This window comes from Nanorana parkeri, unplaced genomic scaffold, assembly GCF_000935625.1.
Source record: "Nanorana parkeri isolate BGI_ZX_2015 unplaced genomic scaffold, ASM93562v1 scaffold989, whole genome shotgun sequence".
Classification (NCBI taxonomy): Eukaryota; Metazoa; Chordata; class Amphibia; order Anura; family Dicroglossidae; genus Nanorana; species Nanorana parkeri.
The window spans coordinates 349,051-372,356 of record NW_017307257.1 but is presented as its reverse complement, the minus strand read 5'-3'; the positions used below and the strand labels follow the sequence as shown (position 1 = coordinate 372,356).

General features: G+C 46.0%; 1 protein-coding gene across 1 annotated transcript; it reads right to left on the bottom strand.

Annotated features, from left to right (window-relative positions):
- Nucleotides 1-7,504: 7,504 nt before the first annotated feature.
- On the bottom strand, nt 7,505-8,473 carry LOC108795636 (vomeronasal type-1 receptor 105-like). Its single transcript, XM_018566926.1, has one exon. It carries the CDS (start codon nt 8,471-8,473, stop codon nt 7,505-7,507), a length of 969 nt encoding a protein of 322 aa, XP_018422428.1.
- Between the last annotated feature and the right edge of the window lie 14,833 nt (nt 8,474-23,306).

Below are 23,306 nucleotides of genomic sequence, written 5' to 3'. Positions count from 1 at the left end.
TATTTTAAAGAAAAAAAACCTGACCGCAGGCGACGGACTCCCGCCGTATAATGAGGCATCTGACAGATGCCAGCAAAAGAAAAACAATTGGGTGCAGCTAACGGTGACAGCTAGCTCCGCCCAACTGTTTCCTCTTGACCGGCACCTGCCAGAGTCTTCTAGCAGGTCCCGGCCAATAAATAACAACTGGGTAGAGCCGGCCGTGACATCACGTACGGCTCCGCCCACTTGTTATTGTTTAATGACATATCAGCGTTCCCACGTCATTTGAGGACGCTGATCTGCCATTGCAACTGGGCGGAGCGAGCCGTGAGATCATGGCTGGCTCCGGTCAGCTGCCATTTGCATGGAGAAAGGTCGGCCCTTCGGCATATTCCTTTGGCTTGGCTGAGCTGCTCGGCTGGCTTTGGCTGCTGTACGGGCTATAGTAAGTAGCCCGTACAGCAGCCCTTCGGTTCGTCTAAACCAAAGGGCTCAGGCAGCCAAAGCGAGCCGAAGGATCAGACGAAGCTACGGCTGGATACTTCGACTCCATAATGAATAACCCCCCCAAATCTTTTAATGGGCAGTTCATTTTATCTTGTTATTTTTGCCTGGAGTTTTGCTTTAAAGAACTACACCGAGTAAAGGCTCTTCAGCTTCCACCCACTTCTGGGTTAGCCGTATACCTGGGTATCCTGCTTCACACTGTTGTTTCTCCAATGTCCCTACTGTGTTCAGGACTAGGTCATCACATTCCCTGATGAAGGGACACTGCGTGCTCTCGAAATGTTACTACAGTCTTGTGATATGATGATTGATAACATCAATAAAGACTTGTTTTGATGAAGATACAATGGTGTGCTGGTGACTTACCTTCTACAGGACAAGATCCCCTTCACACCCAAGATGAAGATTCCAGGGTGGATGTAACAACAGCGTGGTCTCGAAACGTCGCTACAATGTTGTGATATGATGTATGATAATATCAATAAAGGAGTTTTTTTATGAAGATCCAATGGTGTGCTGGTGACTTACCTTCTACAGGGCACGGTCCTCCGACACCCAAGATGAAGATGCCAAGTAGACATGTGCGATTCGTTTCGTTACAAAGCAAAATTCGGACAAATTTTCCGAAGTTCGGACAATGCATCCGAATGTGTCCGAATATGAATTTCGGTTTCCGAATTTCCGATCCCGTCCGAATTTCATTCAGAAACTAAACTGAATCGGACATGTGACTTTTCTGGCCAATCAGATGTGTTTTTCGGTTTAACGCATCCAGATGGGTCTGAACACAAATTTTCGTTACGGTAACATGGGTGCCATCTGATTGGCCCGAAAAGTCACATGCCGTAATGAAAATTTGTGTTCAGTATATACATATAATACTAGAGCTGGGGCTCCTAGACCCTAATGGCATTCGGGATCTGAATTTCCAAATTGCATTCGGGTCTGGGAGCCCCAGCTTTAGTAATATATGTATATGGCTCCCAGTCACGATTTTCACCTTCAGAGCAACTGAATGCAATTCGGAAATTCGGGCCATATATATATATCACTAAAGCTGAGGCTCACAGACCCAAATTCAATGTGGAAATTTGGATCCTGAATGCCATTTGGGTCTAGGAGATTCAACTTTAGAATTAATATCTGGATAAGGTTTTCTGTTTTACTCACAACGAATATTCGTAAACTCATCCAAAATTAACAAAATTTGGATTTCGGCCAAATCCGAAACCCGAACCAATTTTAATCTCGAATCTGAATTCCGAAATAATGAAATAACCGAACCGAATTTTTCAGCAGCTTACATGTCTAATGCCAAGATGGATGTAACAACAGCGTGGTCTCGAAATATTGCTACAATCTTGTGATATGATGATCGATAATGTGAATAAAGCTGACTTACCTGCTTGCAGCAGGGGATTCAGGGCTGATGTTTCTGGGGCAGAGCCTGCCCCCACTGATGGGTAAATGTATCAGAGTGCTCCGAATTGTATGTCGGTGAAACAGAACAGCAGCTACACCAGCGTATGGCACAGCATAGAAGAGCCAACCCCTCTGGTAAGGATTCGGCAGTGTACCTACATCTAAAGGAAAAAGGTCACTCCTTTGGAGACTGTCAAGTACACATCCTAGACAGGGAGGAGGACTGGTTCAAATGAGGTGTGAAAGAGACCATTTATGTAAAAATGGAGAAGCCAAAATTGAATAGAGGTGGGGGAGGAGGGGGGTGAGACATCTATTGTCTGCCATATACAATGCTGTTTTTGCACCTCTCTCTGGTCAGGTTAATAACACCTCCTAGACTCCAAATGTGCAAATGCAATCAACGCCTGGTTCTGACTAACAGATTATGTGGATTGGAACAACATTCACCAAAGCTATTCCCAGAGAATTTTTGTACAAGTCATTCTGAATTGAGAAAGCTGGTTGCATGACTAGTGAAACATCTTCAAGAAAAATACAGCAAGTCCAGTTGCCTTGACTTATTTTTTACAGATATACAAACATGGAGTTTAAAACAATGGCAGGCCCATAGATCAGCAGACCAATATCAAAACTGGGGCAGGCAGACTCTGGAGCAGTTGGCCATGGCAACCAATCATCTTCCATCTTTCATTTTCAAAGCTTAACTGAACAAACTGAAGAAAGAAGCTGATTGGTGACTATGCACAACTGCTCAAGAGTCTGTCTGCTCCAGTTTTGATCAATTTGCCCCTATTTATCATAAACAACTGCCCATTTTTTTAATGACAATACTTCTTTAACCTCTTTTTCTCCCATTGCTGCATCTCCTGTACAGTTTCTTCTGAGCCGGGGTCGTTATGGACACATCCCCTGTTGGTACAGTATCATGCCGACCTGAGCTGATAGTAGCGCCGCGCAGGAAAGCACTCTTTACATGAGCACCATTCTGGCCAGCAGTAAAGACCACTCAATGATAAGGGAAAGAGGAGGATGAAAAGGACCCTACACGTCATGTGACCAGACAGAAGACACATAAAAAAGTTTTGTGTATTAAAAAATCTTTTTTTTTTTAAATGCAGCATGGAGGTTTGTGGACAGCAGACCGTGACACAAGGAGACTCAACACTCTGGGCCAGAGGGTATGGTGAAAGAGGACTTTTGGTAGTTGACCCCAAAAAAGGAGGCAAAGAACTAGACATCAGAATAGTTGCATATAATATATTGAGGTGAGATAAATATTTGTGTGAACTGACACGGGTCCGTTGAACTCAGGGCTCAATATGAGTTCCCTATTATTTGCTATTACTGATTTTGGACTGATGAGATCATTTTTGGAGTTTTACAGGGTTATTCACAAAGCTGCCGATGGCAGCCGAGTGAATAACTGAGCCGATGTGAAGTGAGCTGAACGCTGTGCGGCTATTCACTTCAGCCTTGTACGGATGATTTCAGCCATACACCGACTGAAATCAGCCGTACATCGGCCGCCTTCAGTCAGCCGAACATGCAGAGCAAGTCAAAGTACAGAAGGACTTTGATTCAGCCGATCCAACACCTGGATCGGCTGAGCCGAAGCTCCGGCAGCTCTCTCGCTGCCATTCGCCCCTCATAGGGGCCGAACAGCAGTGAGTGAATAGCTGAATGCCACTGAGTGGCATTTGGCTTGGCTATTCTGCTCGCTACCTTCGAGGTACCAAGCAGAATAAAAAACAAGTGACAAGAATGAGAAAAAAAAAAGTTGCAAAATTATTTTTAAAATGATTGAAAAAATTGAAAAAAAATTAAAAATAGAAAAATATTTTAATGAAAAATAATTTAAAAAAACAATTGGGCAGAGCTAGCAGTGACAGCTAGCTCCGCCCCAACTGTTTCCGATTAGCCAGCAACTACCAGAGTCTTCTATCAGGTCCTGGCCAATTAATAACTACTGGGCGTTTGTTATTGTTGTTGTTATTGTTTAATGACAGATCAGCGTCCCCAGGTCATTTGGGGACACTGATCTGTCATTACGACTGGGCGGAGCGAGCTGAGAGCCCAGCTGTCATTTGCTGGGAGAACGGCCGGCCCTTCTCTCTGCTTCGGCTGTCACTGCGGCTCAGTCGAGCGAAGCATATGCCTTCGGCTCGGCTGAGCCACTCGGCCGCCTTTGGCTGCTGTACGGTAATTATGAATAGCCGGTACAGCATCCATTTGGTTCGACTGAACCGAAGGGCAGGGGCAGCCGAAAAGAGCTGAAGGATTATCCAAAGCTACAGCTGGATCCTTCGGCTCCATACTGAACAGGGCAGCCATCAGAAATTTTGGGGCCCCTTACACGGCTTTAGGCCGGGCCCCCCCCCTGCGCCGCTGGACGCAGGGCTCAGTGACGCGCTGGACGCAGGGCTTAGTGACGTGCTGGACGCAGGGCTTAGTGATGCGCTGGACACAGGGCTTAGTGCCGTGCTGGACGCAGGGCTTAGTGCCGCGCTGGACACAGGACCCACCTGAGAGTGACCCTGCAGAGCCCACAGGGCTTAGTGATGCGCTGGACACAGGGCTTAGTGACGTGCTGGACGCAGGGCTTAGTGACGCGCTGGACACAGGACCCACCTGAGAGTGACCCTGCAGAGCCCACCATAGATGCTGTGCAGCCCATCTGAGACTGTCTATGGTGGGCTCTGAAGGGGTCTCAGGTGGGCTGGTCAGGGCTGCATCCATCCCCTCCCTCCTTTCCTTCCTTCCAAGCACCTCTTACATGCACACATTGCCTCCTCTGCCGCCGGACCGGCCAGAAGTGATGTCACGCCACTAACGTGACGTCACTTCCGGCCAGTCTGACATCAGACGAGCATCGTCGCTGATGGGGCCCTAGCTTGTCTCAAAGCCGCTGGAGTAACAATGCTGGGGCCCTGCGCTGCTAGGGCCAGGCCTCCGCCTCCTCGCCCTTCCCCATCGGCCGATAGTCATGGAAGGGACCCGGACGGGCCCCCCAGGCTGCCCGGGCCCCTTACATGAGTATCGGCCGTACCCCCCTGATGGTTGCCCTGATAGTGAATAACCCCCTTAGAGTGTTTTTAGTGTTTTTGCATTGTGGGCTTTGTTCGAGGGATGTTTATATAAAGTTAGATATTCAGGCAACATTATACATTGCCACCACAACCCACACGAGCTACAGTATCAAAATAAACCAATACGTATAACAGGGGCTTTTAAGGTATAATTGGAACACATCATTGATTTGCTCCCATAAAATAACAACATTTTAAAAATAATTATTAAAATCAAAATTCACTTAAAACCAATGTCTTCACAGATCAACGTCATATGCTATGACAATATGTCTCTGCTTCATCAGGAACCACAGGTGAATTTTATGGCATCTGAAATACACAGTGACTGGTCATCAGCCTAAACGGTGCGAGCCGACTCGCTGGTGGGGGCCACCTGGGGAGGCGCCCAACACACAGCTCATAAATAGAGACCGCCGGTCATCCTGAAATATCATGCTGATCTCAATAAGCCAGGGGCAGGATTGCAAACCAGCAGAGGAAAATAATTAAAACACAGGGATGAAGACAGGTTTATACTCAGGGAAACATTTAAAAAAAGCAGACCTGATGGATTACTTGGTCTGTTTCATTCCATTTTCGGTGGAGTTGACCTTCGACCCCTACATTTTAACTACACATATCTTAAAATTGAAGGGGTCGGGCACATAGCTGGCTGAATACAGTTCACAAGACACTACTGCCACTAGATGGAGCTGAAGAGTATAAGAAATCCCTATGCACCTCAGCGCCATCTAGTGTCCAGGACAAATAAAGATGGTGAACAAAGCTCTGTGTTGGCCCAGAGTGTTGAGTCTCCTTCTCCACAAGGTGCAGCACTTTAATATAAAGAAACATGGGGGTACATATACTAGAACTTGCATGCAATCATATTTTTATTTTTTTTATAGTAAATATCAGCCAGCCAAATGCATGGCCTTGCTCACTCAGAAGCTGGGAGACAGTATATGAAGTCAGGCAGATGACAGTCCAGTAACATTAAGGATTCAGGTAGCCAATGATCCTCTAATTGCCTCATTATCAATCACTAGACATGTGCATTCGGATTCGTATGAACCGGCAAATCAACGAAATTCAGTTCATTCAACGGATCGTCCGAATCTGAAATAACAAATTAATTATATGCCCGAATATACTAAAACTATATTCATTTGCAGAACGAGCAGCAGCCATATTGGCCGCCGACACGTTCTGCACAGACGTGCCACCATCTATATATAAGTATATATTGGTATACACCAACATGGTGGCGCCCGAAGGTGTGGCGGCGCGCAAGCGCAGAACAGCTGACATGGCCGCCTCTCATCCTGCATTTCTAGTGTGCATTTTCATATCGGCTGCCGGTGCGTTCTGCGTTCACGCCGCCATCTTTCAGTGGATCTTGGTATACACCGAGATGGCGGTGCCAGTACGTTCAGGCGCCGTCATCTTGGTATATACCAAGATCCGCTCAAAGATAGCAGCCCGCAAGCTGCCGCTCGTTTGGGATTTTCAGTGTGCGGTTTCAGATTCGGGGGCTCGTTGCCTCCGAATCCGAAACAGCAGAAAAATATGTTTTCTTTTTAAAAACAAATGGAAATGTTTTTTCGTTTTTGTAAGCCCTCAGGGGCGGGGCCCTTCTTACCACCTTGTCTTGAATTGTATTGTGATCGTAATGTCTCCCTTATATTGTAAAGCGCAAACTGTTGGCGCTATATACATCCTGTATAATAATAATAATAATATAGCCCTGCAGATGTGGTGGCTGCATTAGTTTTCATCAGTCTTTCTTTCCTCTATTTCCCCCTGGTGATCCAGCCATTAACACACTTCCTGTCCTAGGGTGACAACGTTCACTCACTGTACTGTATCCATACAGGAGCAGTGTTGTCACCCTAGAACACAACTACAATAACCTTTCTGCTTTCTCCAAATATAGAGGTTCTGTAGTCTTTAGAGATGACTGGGAGCAATATACCTGATAAGAGTGCAGCACAGGCAGAGAATGATGGAAGATTTCTGGCAGGATCAATAGGGTTGCCACCTTTTCTTCCATAGAAACCCGAACTCTCTAGCAACGCACAGACATTTTTTGGGGAGTCGCGGCTTATTCATATGTAAATAGCGCCACCCATTTATCTGCTATGAAACCCCAAACACAGCATTCAAAACCCGGACTGTCCGGGTGAATCCGGGACAGATGGCAGGATCAATAGGAATGTTTTTACACTTTTTGAACAAATAAAGAAAATGCTTTTGAGTATACACTGTATACCTAACAGACCAAAATGAACCAAATGGAGAATTTCAGTGTCAGGGTTTAAATATACTTTACATTTAAAAAAAATCCCCCCAAAAACATTATTTGGAAATTCCATAATTGTTTTAGTTACCATTGCATCCCCCTCCATGGCATCACTATACTCAGGGACAGTATCAGGTTTTTAAAATCCACGTTTATTGAACCATTTTCATAAAAAAAAAGAATTGGCCTAAACATGTTATCATGGACATTGACATGTATGTTACTGCTGCTGGATACTTTGCACAGTTGTCGGTATCCCTGCAAGGCGGCAGCAGTTACCGGCCTCCACTAAATAGTCCTTCACTTGCCTGTAGCCGAAGACCATAATACACGAGCTGACGGAGTAGTAAATAGAGGACAAAATCCCATATGAAGCGGAGAGCATGGTGCCTTCATATTCATTTTCCATCACCCCAGAGACGATCAGCAGCCAAACCGTGTCACTGGAAATCCAACAGACGACATAGAGAGATAGAAGAGACAACAGTATCTTTGTGGCCTGGGCTGTATGCTTGTTCCAGCCACGGCTGATGGCCATCGAGTCCCTCACTTGCCTCCGATGTCTACAGATAAGGTCAATCGTAAAGCCATTCAAGAGAATGACAAGGACGATGAGCAAGAAGTCCACACTCACCGTGACGTAAGTCAGAATCCTCACCAGTCTGTTTTGTGATGGCCCAATGCAGTTGGTGCTTGTCATCATGGAGTTGCTCTTATTACGAACATTTATTGACTCTATGTACAGGAGATAAGGGATGTGGTAGATGATGCTGATGACCCAGCAGCTGGCGAGTGACCAGTTAACGTACTGGGCTTGATGACGATGGATGAACTTCCACCAGCGGTGGCTAGGCCTCCTTATTTTGAGGAGGTGAAGGAAGCTCAAGTTCTCCACTGACCAAATGCTGATCAGGCACAAGGTGTGATAAAAATAAAGCAGAATCTTGCAGCCCCACGGCCCGAAAACCTTGGCGTTGAAGAAAAGAAGCAACCCGGGGATCTCCTTGTAAAAACACAACAGGAGGTTGACCACCGCCATGTTCACAATGATTCTGTCCAAAGGCTGGAAGACCCTGTTTTTGATGGCATTGCTAACAAAGGCAAAAATAAGAACCAAGTTTGCCACGGTGCCAAAAAGTGCAGAGAAATAAATGATAAGGGAGACAATGTCTGGGCCACTTAATAGCATAGTTTGTAAGTTCCTCTGTCTCTTTTGCCTCGTCTAGCCTCTGCTGGCCCAACTTACATCTCCGGCACTCGTGTTCTTTATGAACGCAACCCTCGTGCTTTTGATTCAATTATGTCGCACCTGGACAGCTGGATTCCTTTTAAGGTCTCCTCCAGTGAGAACAGAAGGTGTGATTCCTTTATCACAATTGCCATGGTAGCATTTATTTCCACCGTGATAGCTTGAACATTCTGCAGAGCGGTTTAGTGATGTTGTAATATGTCAATGGAGAGAAACAGCAATAGCGTACTACACACCCAATACAATTATGCCTTAAGGTGTAAGTAAACTCCAAAAATATTGTTTTCCAGTATTTGGGTACTATGTGTCACTGTATACAGTTTTCTTAAAGGGTTAGTTCACCTTTTTGGGGAAAAAAAGATGAACTATCTCACGACATCCTCCCCTCTTCACTTATCTCCTGCATGTCCACGCCAGCTGGTGCAATGGGCCAGACACTTGAAGCATTTCACATGTAAACGAACAATCGGCTTCCTCACTCTACATTTAGTCCTGCTGGTGCAAAGCGGAGAGGGCAACTTACCGCACGACGCCCGCAACTTCCCCACAAGGACACCGCCGCCGCCGTACAGCGCTGCATGACGGAATAAATGTCAGTCAAAGTACCGCAGCGCTGAATACTGAAAAATGGCCTGGATGGGAAAGGGGATTTAACACCCCAGATGTCAACTGGTTAAACGTAAAAAATATATATATTTTTTTTTTTAGCCAAAAACGCGTCAAAAACACGTCTAAAAGACTAGCGTGCGTGTGCAGAAACCTGACCGGATCTGCTCTGCATTTGGTGTGAATAAGGCCTTACAGTGCAGGGAGAAGAACCCATCGATACAGGTAAGCGGATAGGGGTCAGAGGATGTCGACGTGACCAGGTTACACCCTGAATTTTGGGTGCAGCATGAAACATGATATAAAAGGTGGAATTGTCTTTTAATAAGGATGACGATTCTGCATTTTTCCACCGACAACTCTGATTCAGTTTTGAGCAGAGCTGCACGTGGTTTCCATTTTGGTTCGGGTAGACATACTGGGCGGAATTGATCAAAACTGGAGCAGACAAAACCTGGAGCAGATTTGCATTGCAACCAATCAGCTTCTATCACTCATTTTTAAATCCCAACTGAACAAACTGAAGACAGAAGCTGATTGGTTGCCCTAGGCAACTTCTCCAGTTTCTGTCTGCTCCAGTTTTGATAAATTCCCCCCTCACTGTATGCAATGTATACATACTATATGCCCCCACTTCAGAAGATGGCAAATGTCTCCTTAGACATCATGAGCTCCTCTAGCCACATAGGTGCGATGTAGCCAGGCAATGGAGAGCCTGAGAATACACAGCTGGCTGACACATTAAGATAAAGCGCAATCTATATAGTATTTGTACACATGAGACGTGTGTAAACACTACCCAGTTCATTAGCTGGAGGCCCGCTTATGAGTCATTAGCAGAACACTTTCACCTTATTGTCATTAGTGTTTATGGGAAGAGACGTCAGCGTGTAGGGTTCTGCTTTCCCAGATTGATCTATATAATAACTTCAAGAGAAGTTGTCACCATCGGGTTTTTGGTGGAATATTCAGTCATACATTTTTAGAGCCGTGGAGGCTAATTTAAAAAATGTTTATACAAGATACCAGAGCCCTGTGTAAAGTCTGTATTTGCATCTTTACACCTGTACTGAGAGGATATGTAAGGGGATCAGTACCTGTGAATACAAACTAATAGTCACCAACCTGGAACAAGCATCCAAATTTTGCAGTGCCTTATTCCCCTGTTGTACACACAGTGCCTCATGTATCTGTATTATATGTCCTGCCTCATGTATCTGTATTATATGTCCTGACTCATTTATCTGTATTATATGTCCTGCCTCATGTATCTGTATTATATGTCCTGCCTCATGCCTCTGTATCACACATAGTGCCTCATGTATCAGTATCACACATAGTGCCTCATGTATCTGTATTATATGTCCTGCCTCATGTATCTGTATCCAGGGATCCCAACCTGAAAGAAGCAATTTCAGGGAGGTGTCCCTCTCATTTCAGGGAGGTGTCCTCCCCCTCCCCCATCCGCGGAGGGGGGGCTAGGGGGGGCTGGGAGAGAGCACCCCCCTGAAATGAAGGCAGATAGCACAGTAAGCAATAGCTTCTTTGCTATCTGCAGGTTTTTTTTCTGATTTTTTTTTTAGTATTCTGACAGTTACAGTCGCTGAGCCGCTATATAATAGCGGGAGACTCCCAGAGCGTCCAGGAGAGTTGGGATGTCTGTGTATCACACATAGTGCCTCATGTACCTGTATCACACACAGTGCCTCTTGCCTCTTTGTTAAACAAAGTGCGTTATGCCTATATTATGGTACAGCACCTTTTCTTCTCTTTTTTTCTTCTTCACTTCTCTTATCTTTTTTTCTTCTTCTCTTCCCCTTCTTTTCTTCTCTTCACCTTTCTTCTCTTTTCTTCATCTTTTCTTCGTTTCTCTTCTTTCTTTTATCCTCTTCACTCATTTTCTATTTTCTTATTCTTTCTTCTCTTCCTTGTCATCTATTCTCTTTACTTTTCCTATCTTCTCTTCTCTTTTTTTTCTTCTCTTCTCTTTACTCTTTTTCTCTTTTCTTTTTCGTCTCGTTTTTTTTTCTCTTCTATTCACTTCTCTTCCTTTTCTGGTTTCAAAGTTTTTATTGAATTTTAACAGTGTATATCATACAAAATACAGTAAACAATACTGTGATGCATGTAATGAAGAGACGTGGAGATAATTGGTACTATTGGGTAATATGCTTTTATGATCTCAGTATCTCAGAGCGTCTCGAAACAGGAGAGTATCAAGAGTAAAAGGAACAGAACGGATAAGGGAATCCGAAGTGTTGTACTTCTCTTCCTTTTCTGCTCTTCACCTCTCTTCCTTTCCTTCTCTTCACTTTGTTTTTTTTTTTTCTCTTCTCTTTCTTTTCTTCTCTTCGCTCTTTTTCTCTTTTCTTTTTCTTTCCTTTCTTCTCCTTTTTCTAATCTTTGCCTTTACTTTTTCCTTTTCTTTTTTTTTTCTTCACCTTTCTTCTATTTTCTTCAATTCTTCTCTTTACTCTTTGTCTCTTTTCTTCTTTTTTTCTTCTCTTCTCTTTTTTTTGTCTCATCACTCTTCTCTTTTTTTTCTCTTCCTTTTCTTCTCTTTCTTTTCTTTTGCCTCCTCCCTCTTTATTACATGCAGTGCCCCATGCCTTTGTGCTAGACAAAGTACTTATCCCCTCTCTATTACATACAGTGCCTTATATACAATTCACAGAACCCTTTGCCCTCAAAATATCAGTGAAGGTTCTTTTGTGCGAACAATGCCGAACGTATTGAATATATTTTTTTCAGGTTGAATGTATTATGATTTCACACTGCATTTAATGCATAACACTGGCATTATGGCCACTAGATGGATCCAAGGAGCATAGGAAATAAGAATGTATTGCTTATGCCCCTCAGCGCCATCTAGTGGTCATACTGCAGTATTACATTCCATTGCATTACATTTGCCCTGAAAAGAAAACGTATTAAGGGAGAACTATGGGGTCAGCGCTAGTTTGTGTCCTCCCGTTACCCTAAGCTCAGTATACCGCGAGCTACAGCTTGCGGTATACTGAGACGCCGCAGTCGGAGAGGATACCGACATCGCTGTTGAGATCCGCCCAGCTGCGTGAGTGACAACTGGCTCTGCCTATCTAGAGGCAGAGCCAGCTGTACCCGCCCCTTCCCCATCGGAGTGGGGAGGGGGGAATCCCGCCCCCTCCCCCGTCTGTTCCGCCAGTCAGCGCTGGTGGATCGGAGGGGGGAATCCAGCCCCTCTCCTGTCACGGCAGAGAGCCGTGACAGGATCGAGAGTTGAGCGAACGCCCGTATGTGTTCGCTCACCTCCCGATCTACTGAGCCGACCTGTGACGGTCTCATTGTCACAGGTCGGCTAGAACTATGAGGTGAGTGGAAATCACTCACCTCATAGTTCTCCTTTAAGAATTGGCACTAAAGGATTGCAAATTTGTTTAATGAACAAGGCTGAAAAACACATTAGCATCGGTGTATCATCCCTGTAGACATAAGCGGGCAAAAACAAGCAGCATTCAAATATTCAAAGCAAATGTTAATCTGATCATGATTTCTTGTGGGGAACTGCTGGAAATTGCTGTTTTTAGTGTTATGCTGTTAGATTTCTGCTGCATATTGACTGCTGGTATCGTCCACAGGAGAACTTTATTGAGGACACCATGATTACTATTACTATGATAATAAAGAGTAGATGCATAGTCCTATACAACCGGCCCTTTGAGGGTAACCATACTGCTGATGCGGCCCCCGATGAATTTGAGTTTGCCACCCCTGCTTTAGAGCATGAGATTATCATTGATAACAATAATGACTAATAATATTCTTTTTTATACAAAAAAATGCAGTATACCAAATTACCGCTAGAGGGCAGCATATTACATTCTTTCATTAGCCCAAAAAAAAGGGTTATTCACTAAGCTGCCGCAGTGAGCAGAGCCAAAGGACTTTCGGCTATTCACTCTGGCTCAGTATGGCTGATTTCAGCTGTACATCGGCTGCACTTCAGTCAGCTGAACATGCTCTGCAGAAGAGCAGGAGTACTTCGACAACATCTGGATCGGCTGAGCCGTAGCTCCAGCAGCTCACTCGCTGCCGTTCGCCCCTATTCATATTTGACTATTCTGCTTGGTACCTCTGTGGTACAGAGCAGAATAGAAAATAGTGAAAATAGTAGGTAAAAAAGGGTTTTTTTTAAATGTTAAAAAAGGATTTTTTTAAAATGTCAATAAATAGTGAAATTAAAAATTAAATAAAGATATTTAAAAAGAATAAAATAAAAAAAGAATTGGGCAGAGCTAGCAGTGACAGCTAGCTCCACTCCACTGTTTCTTATGGCCGGCAACTGCTAGAGTCTTCTACCAGGTCCCAGCCAATGAATAACAACTGGGCAGAGCTGGCCGCGACGTCACGGCCGTCTTGGCCCAGTTGTTATTGTATGATGACAGATCAGCGTCCCCTGGTCATCTGAGGACGCTGATCTGTCATTACAACTGGGCGAAGCTCACGGCTGGCTCCGCCCAGCTGTCATTGTGGGGAGAACGGCCGGCCTTCGGCTGGCCGTTCACCCCACTTCGGCTGTCACTTCGGTTGAAGTTCAGTTGAGCTGAAGCATATGCCTTCGGCTCGGCTAAGCAGCTCAGCCGCCTTCGGCTGCTGTACGGGCTATAGTGAATTGCCTGTACAGCAGCCCTTCGGTTCCACTGAACCGAAGGGCTCCGGCGGCCAAAGAGAGCCGAAGGATCAGCCGAAGCTACGACTGGATCCTTCGGCTCCTTCGTGAATAACCCCTAAAATGTTGAGGGTTCTTTATTGCCTAATGCTATATCATTGCGTACATGAGAAAATCCATTCTGTTTTTAATTGTTGCACACAAAAAAAGTCCTGAATGCTGAGTTTTTGGAGTTTTATGCAACATTTCAGGTGATTGTCCAACAAACATTAAGGAACTATTTACAACCTTGTAGTGCTTTAACATATTGTATGTCCTACGTTAACATGCTTTGGAATGAATGGGCTGCCACCAGTGGCGTAATTTTTTTTAGATTTTTATTTATCTTATTTACTTTTTTAAATTTTTTTATCTTATTATTGTTTATTGTTTATAATTATTTTTTCGTTTTTTAATAATTTGTTTCTTATTATTTTTTACTTTTTAATCACGTTTTTATTATTTTATTTCATTTCTCACAAGGACACCGCTGCCGCCCCTCTGCGCCCTGCCGACCCGAGGCCGGGCCTCGGTGGCCTTGTGGGGAATCCGGGCCTGCACACAAGGGTGGCTCCATAGGACCCTGCAAGGGAAAGAAGTCACCCTAAGCAGCGTCCATTCTAAGGGGGTTATTCACAAAAGAGCTGAAGGATCCAGTCGTAGCTTCGGCTCTCTTCGCCCGCCGGAGCCCTTCGGTTCGGTCGCCCGAAGGCGCCGAAGCCAGGATCCGCAGGCGGCCGAGCGGCTCAGCCAAGTCGAAGGGATATGCTTTGGCTCGACTGAGCCGAAGTGACAGCCGAAGTGGGGCGAACGGCCTGCCGAAGGTCGTCCTCTCGATCCGCAAATGACAACTGGGTGGAGCCAGAAGTGATGTCACGGCCAGCTCCGCCCAGTTGTTATTCATTGGCCGGGACCTGCTAGAAGACTCTAGCAGGTGGCGGCCAATAGGAAACAGGTAGAGCTAGCTGTCACTGTTAGCTCCGCCCAATAGTTTTTTTTTCAAATCTTTTTTAATTTTAGTATTTGTTTACATTTTAAAAATATATTTTTTAAATCTACTTTCTTCACTATTTTCTATTCTGCTCGGTACCATGGAGGTACGGAGCAGAATAGCCGACTGCCGCTTGGCGGCCTGCGGCTATTCGCTCACCGCCGTTCTGTCACACACCCTGGTATTCTGTAACTGGTTAGGATCTCAACTGCGGATTTAAAGTTTCACGGTGTGGGATCCGTGCGGCACTCAGTCATGAACATTCGTTATGTCTGTAATTCGGATACATCCAAATGTCCGAATTTCCGAAAATTCGTCCGAATTTCGATTCGGAACGAAACGAATCGCACATGTCTAATATACTCCACAACCTAGTCTTAATTCAGAAGGCGGTATCAACTAGGTATTTAGGCAGTCCATGTATAGCAGATACAGTTAACACAATCGAATTGAAAAGATCCCTGAATGACCCATGCAATGAGCACAGTCTGAGGCTATGTGCAGAGTACTTGCGCTTTTAGATGAGATGATCTCCCGGATCCAAAGCCTCTCTTAGAGGAGGTGAGCAGGGATCGTCCCTCGATGAGCCGTAGAGGTAGTCTGCGGGGTAGCAAGGTTCCTGGGATGATTAGGGCGTGAGAACCCAATAGTGGAACGCCATTCAACGTTCCCTGCAGGTTTAAATAGCCCGCGGCCGTGACATCACGCGGCCGCTGCGCACTTCCTAATGGGGGAGGGGGCCTACGGCGATTTACCCGGCCGATGCGCTCCGGGGTGGAACGCAATCGGCCCGCGCCACGGACCCGAGGATCGTTGCACGTTCAGCCCCTATGTGAGCCAGATGTTGGATCGGCTGAGTCAAAGTCCTTCTGCACTGCATGTTCGGCTGACCGAAGTGCAGCCGATGTACGGCTGAAATCAGCCGTACTGGGCCGGAGGGAATAGCCGAACGTAGTTCTGCTCACTTACCTTCGGCTGAGTTATTCCCTCGGCTGCCTTCGGGAGCTTTGTGAATAACCCCCTAAGTGATTTCATCAGCATTTGAAATAGCTTAAAAACCTTTTGACTTTAATAAGTTAAAATAATACCTGTTGATCCTTCCAGCCATTTTCTGACCTGAAACTTCCTACACACTCTGCTTACTTTTCTCAATTACATGTACTCAGCTGTCCCTGAAGTCTGCAGAACCACACTCCTCTACGTTATGGAGCAAAGGAGAGGGGCAGGGTTATGTAGTCCCATTTTGTTTCTATTCTCCTTTTATAGTACGCCGAGTGGTGTTGTCATCCCAGGACCTGAGGTGTGTTACTGGCAGAATCAGGAAAAAAAAAAAAAGCCAAAGCCAAAAAAAAACCACAACCTGTATGCAGACGCCACATCTAAGGACCGGAAAGCTGTATTGTGCATTCTTGTTTTTTGGGGGGTTTTCGGCACTCATTCGGCTGAATTTTGTGAATGCTCATTGGAAATATTCCCCGTGTCCTTGCCTGTGTTTTCTGGCAAACGCTAGGTGAGGAAAATGTGTTGACAAAGAAATATCTGGAAAGTATCCAGCCGGCCGGGACATCCAGGATCCAACCAGCAGGAGGTGTTTGTGGAATAAGTCTGTACCTTGGAGACGTCCCAATTCTGTACTCTGTATACAATTCCACATAATTGTAGAGACTGGGAGCCAGACCCGGGGACGCCGCACATCAATGCACTAATCTGAGTGTTCATTACTAATGCATTGCATCACCTGTAGAGACGTGACTTCATGGAAGGGGGCAATCAAAAATGTTTCCTCACCAGGTATATAGAGCACATTAATTTTTATAAAAATATTTTTTTCACTTAACTTTATTGCTATCACACAGGAGCTAGCTAACAAGCCCCTGTGATAGCCTTTGGAGGTGAAAGGTTCTCTTTATTGACCCCGTCACCTCCAATACAGGAATTCTAGCACAGCACTGTGCTGGAACTCCTGTGACAGCTGAGAGGGGAAGAGCACAGCACAGCACAGCTCTCCCCTCTCACTGTGTACATGGAGCGGCAGGGTTACTTTTAACTCTGTCGCTCTGCTCCCCACATCGGCGGCCATTGAGGAGAGACTCGGCGGCTGGGGGGAGGACGGAACCAGAGGAGAGAGGTAGGTGCGGGGGGATGGACAGGCTGCACACATTTTACACGTGATTGCGGCGATCACTTGTAAACGAACAAGCGGCTTCCCCACACTACATTTAGTCCTGCCTTCCCAAAGCAGGACTAAATGTAGAAAGCGCAACTTACCGCCTGTCGGGGGATTCCACCCTGCTGCCGCCCCTCTGCTCCCTGCCGCCCCGGGGTTGGGCCTTGTCTGGAAACCCGGCCTGATTGTAATAGGAATACATACTAGAGATGTTTTTCATAATGCAATCAAAGCTTACTTGGAAAATCCTTTTTATGTAGTTAGCGCTGCCTTCCGTCTGCCCATCACTTCCAACTGGATTCCCAGTGTGCTTTGTGTCTCCTTGATGTCATGCAATCTCCATTTCTCAAGACTACATATCCCATCATGCATTGCTTCCAGGGACTACAATCTCCATACAAATTAGTAAACTAAACATGAGATTGTAGTCCATCACAGGAGCGAGCTTGGAGCCTTTGCAGTGGGGCTACCCCCCTACCCCCCCCCCCACGGCAAGGGTTAACTGCTCATCTTGGTCTACAGGTGAAAATACAGAAGATATACTCACCTGATCCCTGATTGGTGAACACTCACCTCTCTCCTCCTCTATTCCGGCTGTAGTCCCTTGGAATCTTCACATTTAATAGACCTGCATTAGACGTGATGACGTCACGGGTCCTTTGACCGCTGGAGCCCAGAGGAGAAGAGGCTACAGGAACCTGAAGTTCTTGAAGTTCTTCTTTAACCCCTTAAGGACCAATGATGGAATTATTCCGTCATGGTTGTCCGTGCCATAAGGACCCATGACAGAATAATTCCGTCATGGGTCCCTTAAGGGTTTAGGCTTCCGTCATGCGCTAAATGAGAACTTATATAGGCATATGCCACATCAAATTAAAGCCCTTTTTGTCCTTTAAAAAACGGTATATAATATGTGTTGGTGCAATAAATGAGAGAGATGGAAATTGCGGTTAAACACACAGCAAAAATTGCTTTGGTCCTTAACTGAAATACAAGCATCTGAAGCTCGGTCCTTAAGTGGTTAAATCTTTCAGTATACTAGTACCTAGTAATCCAATCATGATAGGATGCTATCACGCACTTCCTGTTATCAGGGGACAACGTTCTGTCCCTGTTTGCCGACTGTGATCCCGTGTTGTCACCCTGTCACATGACGTTTAGATGGAGACTACAAGTCACTGTAGGAGTCGGCAGGAGGAACCGCAGTACATGGCAGTGGGAGTGCCGGATACCTGAAGATTTGCAATGCGTTGGAGTATGAAGACCCAGGCTGCCTTAAAGTGTGTGTACATCTTCATTTACAGACGTGATGTCGTTTATTTGGAATACATAATAACACAATCACTTGATTTAACCTTAAAGTGACTGTTAAAAAATCTGAGGGTTTAATGTCACTTTAAAGGAGAACTGTGGTGTTAGGGCTTTTCCCCATAGTTCTCCTAAGGGTAACGGGAGGACAAAAACTAGCGTCCTCCCCTCACCCAAAGCTCAGTACACCGCGAACTACAGCTCGCGGTATACTGAGACGCCGCAGTCGGGACAGATCCCGACAATTCTGTCTGGATCCACCCAGCTGCGTGAGTGACAGCTGGCTCTGCCTATCTAGAGGCAGAGCCAGCTGTACCTGACCCCTCCCCCGTCCGTTCCGCCAGTCAGCGCTGGAGGAACGGACAGGGGAGGGTGGGAATCCCTGCAGGGAGCCGTGAGTGACGGTCACTACTCTCTGCAGGGAGATGATCGAGAAGTGAGCAAGCGCCTGTATGTGTTCGCTCACTTCCCGATCTACTGAGCCGACCTATGACAGTTTCATTGTCACAGGTCGGCTAGAACTATGAGACTGAGTGATTTTCACTCGCCTCATAGTTCTCCTTTAATTGTGTGTACTGTGTATCATAATGTATCATGCCATTTTTAATCCTTTTTCATGCTTGGTTGAGATGATTCTGTGGCTGCAGTGCCGAGTTTGCCCACCCCTGGTATAGAATGTACACAGAATAGACGGATCAGGCACCAGGAGAATCGGGAACATTGAGCTTATATGAAGAATGACAGAGACACCCACCATGCAGGTTCATTGGATATTTAGGGCCGGCATGGCCAGGGATCAGCCAATCACACTGGAACAGAGGCAGAAATCTTCCCTCTGGTCTGTGTCAGCACCATGGACAGCGGCTCTCTCCTCAACTATGTCTGTGCTGTGGGATGCAGTGTATGGAACATACCAAAGCTAGTTATCTGGATGTTATGCTAATCCGCTGGCTTCAATCGTCTCTGCATCACTGACACAAGTATGAGGCTAGGTTCACAACTAGGCGACACCTCAGCGGGCAGGAATGTCGTGCAGTCGGGAGTCGCCAAAGTGTGAACTGATCGCGCTGTGGGTGCCATTATTTTCTAATGGCACCCCAATCGCGCCTGGCGGATCGGCGGTTTCCTGCCACGATTCCAAACACGATCGCGGCTAAAACAGCCGTGCGTCATGTATCGCAAAAAGAAGGTACTTGTACCTTTTTTCTGCGGTTTCTGCGCCGATGTCACCCGATTGAAATCAATGGGGCCGCGCGGCAATTGCTGCCTGCATTGTGCAGGACCGCACGACACCCGGCGCCATTCTGGGTGTCGTGCGGCGTAGTGCAGGTGTGAACCTAGCCTGAAGATCAGCAGAGTTCATGCTGACTTCACTTGCTACATACTTGGTCCATGTCATTGTTTTCAGAACATACTGTAGCCCGAGAAAGGCAGATGGCGAGCTTTTCAGATGGAAAAAGTGGTTTGGGAAGTGGAGAGTTTATGATCAATTCTCCTGCCTTGTGGACCCATTCACACCTAATTGCACCATACCGTGAGGTTAGTGCAGGCTATGGCACAAAGCACCTAGCCTGCATTACCGCTAGGCGAGTTCTGTTCCCATTCATTCAAATGGCACCCCAACACACCTCCCGGCTGCTGTGCGCTACAATGCAGCACAACATGCAGTATTACATGCCGTGCATTGTGCTGCACAACAGCCAGGAGGTGCCATGGGTGGCCGTTCAAATCAATGGGAGCGGGACTCACCTAGTACATAGCAGTGGCGTCGCTACAGGGGGGCTAGGGGGGGCACACGGTTATTGCATGCCCAGGTCCCGTGATGTGCTTTGCAGCCGGCCCGGTCAGAGCGGCGGAGGGAGAGACTATTTTTTCAGGGGGGGAGGCAGAAGTTGCCCAGTTCCGCCTCCCCCGACAAAATAGTATCTCCCTTTGCCGCTCTGACAAGGCTGGCCGGGCGCACCAAACAAGCAGCAGGGGCACAGGTCCCAATCAGGTCCCTCAACGTCACTTGGATCCGCCCAATAGCCGTGGAATTCGAAGGGAGTGATGCCGTCGGCTGCCGAGAGACACCGCTCTCCATCCTGAAAAAAAAAAAAAAGTACTACTTACCTCACCGCTCTCCATCCTGAGTTCCAGGTTGACAGGCTGCAATCTTCCTGACTCCTGCCCTTTGGAGTCCCCATTCATGAATGAACAGGAAGTGATGTAGAGCGCTTCCTGTTCATTCATAACTGGAGACAAAGTAATTACTATGTCCTCAGTTATTTACACTAAGCGATCAGCACCTATTGCTGAATATTTGTCCTCCGCTCTCCATCCTGACTGCTCCGCCTGTCACAGGAGCCGAGCTCTTCTCCTACATCGCCCCGCTCGGCCACCTGACAGCTTCTCTCCACCCCACTGGGTGCCAGCAGTAGATCGGCTCTGTGTCTCCTCTGTTCCCCGCTGCTCTCCCCCTCCTGTGTCAGCCGAGGCAGCGGAGATCAGAGGGGACACAGACCAGAGCTTGCAGCCAGCACCCAGCAGAGAAGCCAGGGATGAACCACATTTTTTGTACTATCAGCCCATAGTACCATTTTCTGCCGAAATGCTTTGATGGCCCAGATGTCGGTGCATCCCTAGTATATATATATATATATAATACATATAAATATTTAAAAAAAATAAACATTTACTTTTTTATCATCTAATGTTTAGCATTTTCAATAAAAGTATTAGATGGTCAAGAAAGACACAATATAGTGTGAGCATAAGTGATGTTTACGTTTTTAAAGCCACGAGGATTTATGACACCTAAGTTTGGTTTATGACCAGCAGGGGGCAGTAAAGCACCTCTCAGAGTCATCCCACTCAGAATGGATTTGTTCCTGGGGGAATATTCCATAAATAAATAGAAACGCCTCTGTACATGGAATCCTTTACATTTTCACACATCACTGCTGACAGCTTATCTGCAGGGACAGTCATGGGATTTAAAAATGTTTCCTACAAATTCCTTAATAATCACTGGTACTAGACTGACCTTTACCTATACACTCCGGTGTATTATCTACTCTGCTGGAAAGTAGCAGAACTGAGCTCTGGGATGGCTGCTGGTAGAAAGGGTGATGTTAACCTCCGCTGGCCTGGAAGTTTTGGCTGCAGTTGTAGGGAGGAATCAATCAGGACACTCCATTGACCACCAATTTAAGCACATTATTATTATTATTATACAGGTTTTATATAGCGCCAACAGTTTGCGCAGCGCTTTACAATATAAGGAAGACATTACAATCACATTACAATTCAAGACAAGATGGTAAGGAGGGCCCTGCCCCTGAGGGCTTACAATCTAAAAGGCACATGCACTATTATACATTCACGGAGCCTTTCACCCTGCGAACATCTTAGTCATATCGTCCGCAATATGCCAACTAGATGGAGCCGAGGAGCAATGCTCTGTGAACGTCTGACTTTTACATCCACACCTTTTAGACTATGATCCCTCAGGGGCAGGGTCCTCCTTACCATCTTGTCTTGAATTGTATTGTGATTGTAATGTCTCCCTTATATTGTAAAGCGCTGCGCAAACTGTTGGCGCTATATAAATCTTGTATAATAATAATAATTATGGACACTAGATGGAGCCCATTCCCACACTGATAAGATAACTTAGCTCAAGAACAAGCATTTAGGGGTGAGGGAGCATTCGGCTCACCTATTCTGAATAGAAAAGAAGGGGGGGGGGGGGAAATAAAACCTTTGCCAAATTATTTCAAAAACAAATAGGAAGTTAAAAAAAATAAGAAAACAATTGGGCGGAGCTAGCAGTGACAGTTAGCTCCGCCCAACTGTTTCCTATTGGCCGTCACCTGCTAGAGTCTTCTAGCAGGTCCCGGCCAATGAATAACAACTGGGCAGAGCCGGCTGTGACGTCAGGGCTGGCTCTGCCCAGTTGTTATTGTTTATTGACAGGACGCTGATCTGTCATTAGAACTGGGTGGAGCTAGCCGTGGGATCACGGCTGGCTCCGCCCAGCTGTCGTTAGCAGGACGAATGGCTGGCCTTCGGCAGGCCGTTCGCCCCACTTTGGCTGTCACTTCAACTCAGTCGAGCTCAGTCGAAGGTCGTGCTATACGGCCTATTCTGAATAGCCCGTGTAGCAGCCCTCTGCAGGGAGCGAAGGGAGCCAAGGGATCAGCCGAAGCTACCGCTGTATCCTTCGGCTCAATAGTGAAAACCCCCTCTTGTAGCTCATTCATCCTTAGATGTGGTGTCTGCATTACTTTCCTTTTTTAAGGTTTGTTTCCTTTTATTTTCACCTGGGGACCCGGCCAGTAACACATTTTCTGTCTTAGGCTGACCCCACTCTACGGAGGAGCAATGGAGCCACCCTTGGACATCAGCATTGTCACACTGTGGGGAGGGTGGCGTCAGATGCAGATTTTGATGGACGTAACTAATAAATTGAATCTGAACTCCACATAACACTTTCTAAGCAGTTACAGCAATAGTTATATTTGTGTTGCTTTTGGGATAAACGTTTGACATAAATGAATAAAAGCTGACCATTGTAAACCCCCCCTGTCAGTGGTAAGTGGTTTGGCCCAACCCTCTATCTGCCACATTTCCTGGACAGCTTGGCCTGATAAAGGAAGAAGGAAAATAACAGAATTACTGGCTAGATCACTGGGTGAAGATACAGGGAAAAGAAAACTAATGCAGCCACCACATCTAAGGATTGGTAAGCTGCAATAGATTAAACTTTTGCTTTTAGGTTTATATACACATCCTACGTTTATATACAAGTCCTCATTTTAGCTGAATTCTGGACTGCAGTTGAGATTTTTTTTTTGGCTTATTTTGCTGCTGATAAATATTCAATTTTCACCTGCGGTCAGACTCATTGTAAGCGCAATGTCCTGTTGGGAGCCTTGCGCTCGGATGGAGCTGTGAGTGGGAGGTGTGGAACATGTATAATAATGTGTGACTGTTCCTAATTCATACTTCCTCCAACCTCCCTATTTGTATC